Genomic DNA, 10,665 nt, shown 5'->3' on the forward strand with positions numbered 1-10,665 from the left:
CTTATCAGAAAATCTACAGGAGAAACACTTGTTTTGGAAATCAAGTTTTCATTTTAATCATTAATGGAATGAATTTCTAATACTTACTGATTTAATCGAATTATTTACAGAATCGATTCTCGAATACTGAGGGAATAAGTATCGGGTTGTGACTGTTAGTGGCCTGTGGAGAGGCAATGTACCTAGGCCTAATGGAGGAAGCGCATTGAATTACAGATCGTCGCTAATAAATCTCATCTCGATGAATCATTTAACTGCGATAGTATCGATTCATCGATTTATTTCGGTTCGATAGTCGGATCATTGCTCTGTGAATCCACTTCCCTTTAGTCGCCGTTCCCGCTCCTACATTAATTCATTCCGGCTCATTTCGATGCGGTTGTTCACTTAATGCGATCCTATTTACTTTGTCGACATGGAGTTACTGATTAAAAGCTTCTACTTTTACTAAGGATAATTTATTATAATTAAATTTGGCTCTGTTAATTGGAAAATTAATAGTTAGGTTTTGGTCATATTATGATTTAGTATTAGGGCAAGTTATGTAGGTCAGAAAACACAACCTTAAAGCTCCCTTTAAATGTTTAAAAATATAAATATATATTTTTAATACCTAGTACTGATGAAATACTAAATCGTTGTATAATGGTTGCTTTCTAATCATAAAAAAAACTTCTGTTATCAAAATGTTAGCAACTCATTCCACAATACTACCTATTGGTGGTGAATGATCATTAACTATTCTCTATAAAACCACGTATTCGGAACTCGAACTTTATCCAACACACTCTATACAGATGAAATAAAATGTTATTTTTGAAACTACTAATGCTGATTTTGAATAAAAATTAAAAATAACACTTACTCATACGGAGTAAAAATACACTATTTTCAAAATTAGTTTATTATACGTCTTTTTCATCGTTGTATGGAGACGTTACGGTAAGAATAAATATCACCTGTTAGTTGATGGTATCGGAACCACATTACTAAGAGAAAAATCAGAATAATTGGAGAGCAGAAAAAAATTGATATGATATCCTGAAACCCATAAGAAAATATTCGTAAAATATAAGAAGCTAAATGAAATAGCATTTGAAAGATAACTGAATACTAACCAGCACATCAGAGAGTAAGTCCAGCCATGTTAACTGTTATGATTAGCAGATAATAATCATTCTCTAGTATAATTAATTTAGCTGAAAAAACAGTTGCCTCAAATACTATCATGTTTTTGCTACTCGATATTAAATACGAACTACTAAATTAAAAGAAAATATAAATATAAAACACATAAATTAGACTTCTAAAGTTTCTATGAATATATTCAATTGCCTTATATCACTAATATTAGTTACATGGTTTGGAAAATAAGAAGAGGTAAAAAAAAGGGATAAAAAAATGGCAAAATTATAAAAATACTTAAATATAAAATTTATGAATAAAATAATAAATAAAGCTATTATTTAAACTCCTAATACAGCATAAACTACACACTTTTACCTAAACGGTAATATCAAAGTAAAGTAAGTCAACTTACTTTTGTGAGCGCTATTAAGTTTTATGGACTAATGAAATTTTAAGCAGAGTTCCAAAGTAATAAAAGTATTTTTATTTTTATTTCGTTACTCGTAAGTAGAGGCACATCTTCAAGAACTGAAAATTTGAGATAAGATGTTTCAAACAAAAAGTTCACCCCCACGTATACAATAAAATTGTAAATTTCTATTGCATCCATGTTAAAACTTCATTTAACAAACTTTGAAATTTTCTTAGCTTATTGAGAGTTAACTAATTAAAGTTAAATAAATCCAAAATATCGATATCGAAGTTGTGATACAGCTGTATAAAATAAAAGTTTTGTTTTTTTAGTAACACTGTGGTAAGTGGAAATCTTGAAAAGCGTTATGGGTCAGAATTTGTGAGTAAATATTTTATAACTACTTAATGAAATGTTTAATATTTAAAACGGAAGTAGTTAGCCTTAAATAATAAAATATTGGTTTCATTAATGGATTGGGTACTATGCTATATTAGCATTTTGCTATGTATTTTTAAACTGCTGTTTCTTTTTAAAAAATCGTGGCGCGAAAAGATAGGCAGGATAGAATTAACAATGTGTTGTTTTACATAAGTAGTTTATAAATTACACGAAATAAAATTTTATTCTCATTTCTGATGGTTAAAACAAATTCATAAATGAAAAAAAAATTATTCTGATCTGTTTTGAATGATAAATTATACATTCTAGCTATGTAGCTATACATAGCTACTTTTTATGAAAGTTACAAAGTAATTCTTGGTTTTATATATTATTTAATACTAATTTTAACAGCCAATTTAGATAGATAGTTTTTTTCATCACTATATAAATCCGGGATACATTATTTTTTAGCATCTTTTTAATAATCATAGATTTAATATTATGTTTAATAATCAAGTTAACAAAGTACAAGACATATTAAAATATTTGAAATTACTTATTACTCGTAATAAACCTTTCTGTTATCCTTAAAGAAAGCGGGTAACGTATAGCCGTAAGTAAAGAGTTTTAGAATCTTTCATTTTTCTAAAAACTAAGATAGTGGACATTAAGAAGTAAATTTATCAGTACTTTTAGTAAAGTAATCGTCTTCTAAAGATATTTAGTAATAAATTAAATTCTTGAGAACAAATGCTGTTTCATATGGGTCATTCGCGAAGGTTTTTGAATAAGTCAAACTTTTTCATTGACCGAAATAGGTTATACTATGGGTTATAACTTTGTACCTTAAAGGACATTTTGAAATCAACATAGTTCTTCCACTAAATTTGTTTTTTAGAGTTAGATAAAGGAATTTCATCTAGTCTATTCTTTTGTTTGTTTATATTTTAAGAGTTTTTTTTTTTTTAATTTTATTTTATTTTTTATTAATTTATTTTATTTTAGTATGTATGAGATCATTCATCACTATTACCTATTGCCCACAACTGTGTGGCAGATTGTAATATCCATCAATAAATAAATCTATCAAATAAAAAAAAAAAAAAAAAAAAAAAAAAAAAAGATAAAGGAATTAATCCAGGAATGGTGGTATTTCTGCTATTTTCCGACTTTTATACTTTTAGTATCCTCTCTAAATGTATTTATATTACGATAAGAGAGCAAAAGTGGCCAGACCCTAAAAGAAAAAAAAAAAGAAATGGTCTTTTGTAGCCGAGCTAGTTTAAAGCACCAACTCGCGACTGCAGTGGCGCTGGTTCAAATCCGGCCTGGGGGATGGGGAGTTCGACTTTTAATTTCTTTGGTGGCCCCCCCGAAATGAAAATATGACCTCCCACCATGGTTAAAATAGGGTGGTAACCTGTAGATTATCACCCTTCCCTCCCTGTATGTCAGAAATGACCAGGAAGGGGGCCATAAAATAAAAGACCCTAAATATCTTGATGAATCCAATATTGACTTTGTTTGGTCAACAGTGTATCCTAATTGGGTATGGTGCCTTTGTATACAAAATTCCGCATATATTGAAAGTATTCCGAAACATATAGGCTTTTTTAATCGAAATGAAATGCAATTAAGATCGAAAGGATCTCCATGGTAAGGCCACTTTCGCTCTTATAGGCTCATATATTACTGATGATATTTATAAGGCATACCTGATACAGCCATATTGTACATGCTGTGGTCTCTTCCTTTTCGACGGAACAGCCTGTAGATGAGTGCAGAGACAACGGCGAAGACCACGCAGGCGACTGCTAAGCCGATGTACAAGGCTACGTCCGTCTCGACTTCTGCTCTTGTTGCTGTGGGCAGAAATAGAGGAATGTAAGTTAATAATAATAGATTGCTTGATATCTTATGATTTATTAAAATCTAACATAGAACAATACAAAAAATGTGTAAAATAATACAATACAACAATGAGCACGATACATTAATAAGAAGGAAGTAAATAGAGAAAATGTTTCCATTGTTCCATTTTCCTTTTTGATCTTACTATTTTTATATTCCCTTCATAATAATCGCAATATAAATATTTTGGCATACCTTCTAAAAATAAAGAAATTGAGTACTTAACAGTTATCCCAACTTAATTTAGTAGCAGGTTACGTTTTGACTATTATTTTTTACTTAAAATTATTTGATAAAAAGTTTATCATCATTTTTATGATTTAATTGACATGATAACTGTATCCAATATTACTGACTGATGTGAAAAATTAACGCTTTGTATGAACTTTTTTTTTTTAATTAATAAAAGAGAAAAGTATCCTCACTTTTAACCGGTAATAGATCGAAAGAGAAACATGAATCCTTTGCAGAATACTCTGTTTTTATTCCAGAATTTTTTTTCATTCCGCTGTAATTAAAGAGCTTAGTGACGGCCAATAAAAGTCCAAGTTAAAAACTTTGGAAAGCCCAAATTTCCATCAATTAGAAGAGTCGTAGTAATTAAAAATATCACAACGGGGAATCCGTTTCAGCTTTTATTGGAGGCTAGTGTAACTGCCGATAAAGTAACGCACCTGCGAAACGGTGCAGTTGTTTCAGATAAATTTTGACGGCGCGTTTTGATTCCGGTTTAGTAAATTCCGTGCCCAATAGACTTCAAGGCCGTATTTATGGAATGTAAGGATGGTGGAAAAAATGAGTTAAGTATTTTTTACGTTAGGCCTCGATGCATTTAGGACAACGAAATAACATTGACCCATATTTTGTTAAACTGAATAAATCAAATTTCCTTTCACTTTCATTTTATTATAAATTACGTTTATGCGTACTACGTTCGGAAGAAACTTCTGTCCTATTACTTCCATTATGCTCACACTCCAAAATTCCGCTCTGCGTTCGGATAGTTCCACTTATTATGTTTTCATCATAACGACCGGATTTACATTACTTTTGATGTATGCAGTTCATTTTTTATGATTTTCGTAATATTTTTTACATCATCTTATTGTAATTCCATAGTGTTCAAAATATTTTCATATAAGCTAATAGTCTGAGAAATATTTCAGAATATTTTTTAGTTTTTTGTGTTTTTTTAAATGTTAAATTTAGCTCTGGCGAAACACTACAAAGAGAGGGGTGAAACGTTGATGGATAATAAAAATGATTTTGTACTATTTTAAGCTACCTTTTTTGACAACCATCTTCCTTCATTATTTGTATACGGTCAACACACTATCTTCGAAATTGGCAAGAGTTAAGTAAACTATTTACGGTTTACAAAAGTTAACTGATAGCGGTCGAGCATGATTTTGACGAAATCACCTCCTTGCGCAACCATCGCTTTAGTAATAGTACTTCTTTACAAAGTACTGAACCCATATTTATGAGATGTAGCGGTACAGATTATATTAAATGATAGTTGACAATAAATCTAGTTTAAAGACTTTTTGATCGGTGATTTGCCAATGTATACGAATAGTAAAAAAAGGACAATATTGTATTTATTTTGACAATAAACGCCTCACAACGTAGGCCCAGGGTTATAAACAAGGATATAGACAAAAATACATAAATATTATAGTCATTTACATTATTTAAAAAAATATCTTTGGAAAGTATTTTCTGATTATATCTTTTGATTTATATATTTGATAGTGCACTGATTTTTTATATTTAATGGATAAACAAAACGTTATGATCAATCATAAAATTCTATACCAAACCATCCTATATCAATGTTAAAAAATTCCACTATTAAGATTTTCAAAATAAGATTTGAAGATAGAATTCATAGAAAGCCATCATATAGTCTAATTTGCGTCTATTAATAATATAAATAACATCATTAACATGTTAGAAGAGTAAAAAAAAAAACTTAGATTATATAGGTAATATTTTATGTTATGTAATATATGAATTATACATACGGCATGGAAATTTATATTAATAGTATACTTATTTTTGATGCACTATGAATTTTATTTCTTTATTGATTAAAATATCTGGAAATCATGACAGGTAATGGAATATCATGGGCAATTTTCCTACCGATTTACCTTGAATCCTTCGATTCTTCCTGCTATTGCACGTTAAGGTAGACATTCAGTAAATTTACATTAGAATTAAATACATTTCGTTCCTACGATAATTTACTTAGCTGTCAAATTAAATCAGACGTTATGGCGTCCTCATACCTTTTACGAACCTCGATAACTGTCATTAGAGTCTGATCCTCGACATGCAAACGCATTCCGTACGGAAATAATTGTATGTTATTCCCTTCCTACATTTCGAAACGACGGGAATAATGTAAAACGAGAGAGTAGACGTCTATTTATGTTTGTTATGGGATACCATGAGAGAATGGTGTATAAATGAAAAATAAAAGACATCAAACTCATAAAAAGCTGTGGAATGAATGTTTACAAGTAATGAAAAATTTAATCAATAAATATCAAGATATTCAGTAAATAACTTGAATAGTTAACTTTATTTTCTGAAAAACTTTGGTTTAACAGAAATAAAAAAATAGCTATCAGCGAAAACCATCATTCTATTTTATATAAGATCATTAATAAATATTAAAAAAATAAATATATACAAGAGGTACTTCATTATTTTTTTTAACATCACGAATTATTCCATTCATGGTCTAATTCTTCGCGTGCATTACTTTCTAGCGACATCAGTAATAAAATATAAATTCTATATTGGAACAATGGTACTTCTCAGTTCATTCTCAATCGTTTTAATTTATAGATCAATGGGGTTCGGCGCTCTCTGGGTCGCGTGTCACAGTGGGCCCGAGGTGTAAGTAAAGATGACAGTGCATTTACGCTTATTAACAAAAAACAAACAAATACGTTTTTAGGTAATTTAATGCTGTGATTCTTTGCAGATGCTTGAAAAGAATAAAAAAAATTCAATTATGGTTATTTTTGAGACAATGAAATTTAATTTTCATACTTGACGATGACAATTATTTTAGGCATAAATTCTATATTGGAAAAATGGTACTTCTCAGTTCATTCTCAATCGTTTTAATTTATAGATCAATGGGGTTCGGCGCTCTCTGGGTCGCGTGTCACAGTAGGCCCGAGGTGTAAGTAAAGATGACAGTGCATTTACGCTTATTAACAAAAAACAAACAAATACGTTTTTAGGTAATTTAATGCTGTGATTCTTTGCAGATGCTTGAAAAGAATAAAAAAAATTCAATTTTGGTTATTTTTGAGACAATGAAATTTAATTTTCATACTTGACGATGCCAATTATTTTAGGCTTTTAAAGAATTTTCGAAAAAAAATCGAACTTTTTAAAAGGCTGACATTTCAATCATATACTTATTTATTTTGAGTTTTAACAAGAAACGTTTTTTTTCTTTTTTTAAAAATATATATTTAATATTCTCAGCTTTTGGGAAAAGGCTAATGATAATACAAGAACTATTTTTGTTTTGTTTTTATTATAAATTATATTTCTGAAATTTCATAACCCGATGTTTAAATAGGTTATAATTTTAATTTTATTAAAAGCTCTTAATTATCCATATCATTGCTTATATAAAAAATTTAACTTTTTTATAGACTTATTAATGCATTCCTATCTGTCGGTATTGATAACTAAGGTCATCAATATGCATATAATTGAATTTAAATACTAATTTCTGTTTTTATCTCAGTGATTAAAACTTCACTGAACCGTGGCAATTTCGATGACTATCTCAGAACGAAAGAACGTAAGACCTAATAATTTAGATGCTGACTTCCACTCTCATAATATAAGATTAGCTAAAACATAAACCACCTTTTACTTCTCAATTTAAACGATGAATTGATATTAAACAAAAAAAAAGGCATAGATAAAACGCTGACAAAATAATTTTAATTTAAAAATAATATTCTAAGAAAATTTCTTTAAAAGCACTATTAATATAAAGATGAAGCGAATGAATGAATTTCCCCTCCTTAGACATAAATAATGTTCCTTAATTTGATAGCGCAAAGAAGAAATTTAATAAGCGATGAGTCTGTGTAATTGGTCGGATAAAAATCTCGTAGTTGAAAAGAAAGAGGGACGGTTGGATAACCTAAAATAAAAAAGGACAGAATTTATGGCGGGGGAGGCATCACACTTATTACAGAAGGTTTTTACTAGAAGAAAACACAGGCCAGTCGTAAACAGGGTGATAAATTCGAGACTTTTTGTCGAATCCGTTGAGACTAACGAACAAATTGTCCAACACCGTATGCCGGCCATGTTTATACAATTATGTCTGATTTATATGTGTGTGTATATATCATAAGGGAGGGGCTGGGAAAAACTGACGAATCTATTAGCTTTCTTCTGGGTCTGCATCTTTTGGTAGACTGTTTCGTATCAGTATCAAGGATTCTGAACACAGATTTATTGTTAATAAACAATGATAATTCTAATAAAATTTAAGAGATTTTAGTGCCTTGACTATAATATTTTTTTTCAATAACTACCATCTTTTAAATTACAAAAAATTAGAATTTTAGGATGTATAGTATGGGTGTCTGTCTATATTGTATGTATGTGTAGATAGATAGTTAGTATTTATTTTAAGATATTAAATATTTTATTTAATAACATATGTTCATAAAGTTAAAGAAAATATGTTCTAGACATTGAGAAAAATAGTTAGGTTTAATGAAAATATATTCCAAGTTAAACGTAGTTTATTCGGAACTCATTAATTAAACTATAAATAAGTTAAAAGAAGACAACAATGTTATATAATAAAGCTCACTATTTATTTCGATACCAAAAAAATAAAAATAAAAGTAATATATGTAGCAGTACACCCGAATATCGAGCGATGGCCCCGAAATATAGTGATTTAATTAATGAGTTCTGAATAAAAGGCATTTTCACTAAACCGAACTAGATAATATTAGAATATTCCAATCAAAGAGCCTAAATTATGAGAAAAATTATATTTTATTGGATCTAAACGGTGAATGGATGAATTTCCTGTAATGTTGTAGTACTGATTTTAAAAAGTTTGACTTTGAATTTCAGTAACATTTTTGTATTTTATACTTTTAACAAACGTTTCTGAGATGACGATTATGTTTTAATTATTACATCAACGCCTACGCTCCATCATTTTCATTTATATGAGTTAATTATTTAATTTATTAGCTTTATGTATACAGTACTTTATTAATTTATGTATATATTAATAATTCTTCAAGCAGTTCTGGTTGGGGGTAGATGGAAAAAAGTTTGTTTCTATTGGATTATTTTACTGCTGTAATTAACGACAAACTTGAAAAATATTTCTGTCATCATTTTACAATCTTCAGTTAAAATCAGAAAGTTTAAACATCGCTGAAAAATTCAAAAATGAACAAATGTATAAACTCTTTATACATTACACTAAGAAAACTTTCAAGACTGATTTGTGGAACATTAGTGTTTAGAATCTTTATTCTAAAAGAACATCTTTTACTATTCCAGGATTTGGATTTGATAATGCAATAGCGCACTTGTCCCGAATATTTATTAAACCCACCAGATTATCTAAAAAAAATAAAATAAATCTGTACCCCTACAATCCAGGAAGGGTTAGAGGTGCAGTACTTTGTAAGGAAGTACTGTTACTAGACCAAGGGTCGTGTAAGGAGGTGATTTGGTCAGAATCACATTCGTGCGCCAGATTTTTACTTAACTAAGCGTACCCACATAATAAGGCGGTGTGGACCCCAGAGGGCTCCTGAACCCACTGGACTGGAATTCACTGGAAATGCACTGGAACTCAGTGAAACAGAAAATAATTATCTGGCACAGCCTTGGAGTTAGTTGCATAGTGCCTTATTACTGAGCTTCCCACTCGCACTTACATTACAATAATTTAAATATATATGATACAAGATATATACCAAAAAGTGGTATGTGAAGCGGACTGGAACTTCGACATACGCTAAATACAATAACTTTTCACTACTTTTGTTTCATATTGAGTCAGTTTATGTTTAATTGAAATGCTTTTAACAACCTTTATGGCAATTCCGTATTGTTATAACTTTGTGTGAAAGGCTCAACTCGTGCTAGGATAGTATAAATCGACCTAAAGTGACGTCCGACCGGAGCGGCCCCGCGCGGGCGATAAGGAGCTGGGGCAAGGAGCGGGGAAACAACCCTCCACCAATCCCGCCCTATCTCTGGCAGGCCAATTTTTTAACTTGTCGATAAAACTAATTCCCGTCAGTCCATTTGTCTCTCTCCGGGCATCGGGAGCTCTGATCAATGGCCAATATTCAATAGGAGAGCAACAAAAAAAGGACTTGGATATCCTCAGTCGATGTATCACAACATGTCCGTCAGCGCCACTCTATCAATTTATAGTTACAACAGAGGGTGAGAAGTGTAGCGCTTCGGGAACTGGGAGGGGTTACTACCCGTAGCACAGACCACTATCGTGACTGGAAGTATACGTGTCCATGTATCACAGTAACGTAACTAACATGTGTACGACTGCTATTGAAAATAAATTTAATCTAAAATAGTTTATGTAATAAAAGAATATATAATAAACCAAGACCCAGCGGTCTACCTTAGCGTTATTGAACAGATTTAGATTAGATTAGATTTTTATTCAGGGCGATCAACATCTTGGTTATTACTTCCTTTTTACTTCATCTGTCTTCTTGACTTATAGTTGAATGTAGACTATTTCCTTTTTACACTGGTCGGTATTGGTG

The 10,665-nt window shown here is 30.4% G+C and overlaps 1 protein-coding gene and 1 long non-coding RNA gene across 4 annotated transcripts in view; one reads left to right on the forward strand and one right to left on the reverse strand.

Annotated features, from left to right (window-relative positions):
• Window positions 1-10,665, reverse strand: part of unc-5 — a 544,094-nt gene that overhangs the window by 24,419 nt on the left and 509,010 nt on the right. For all 3 annotated transcript variants that reach the window (XM_014429463.3, XM_014429462.3, XM_014429461.3), the window contains one exon: window positions 3,640-3,786. In XM_014429463.3, coding sequence (XP_014284949.1) covers window positions 3,640-3,786 — 147 coding nt within the window. The remainder of the gene's footprint in view (window positions 1-3,639; window positions 3,787-10,665) is intronic.
• The window catches only part of LOC136797329 (uncharacterized), a 13,840-nt gene continuing 4,768 nt past the window's right edge, over window positions 1,594-10,665 (forward strand). Inside the window, exons 1-2 of the long non-coding RNA XR_010845171.1 lie at window positions 1,594-1,921; window positions 3,649-3,808. This is a non-coding gene — a long non-coding RNA (uncharacterized lncRNA). The remainder of the gene's footprint in view (window positions 1,922-3,648; window positions 3,809-10,665) is intronic.

Source organism: Halyomorpha halys, unplaced genomic scaffold (genome assembly GCF_000696795.3).
Source record: "Halyomorpha halys isolate HHAL.00 unplaced genomic scaffold, Hhal_1.1 Scaffold802.1, whole genome shotgun sequence".
NCBI classification, from domain to species: Eukaryota; Metazoa; Arthropoda; class Insecta; order Hemiptera; family Pentatomidae; genus Halyomorpha; species Halyomorpha halys.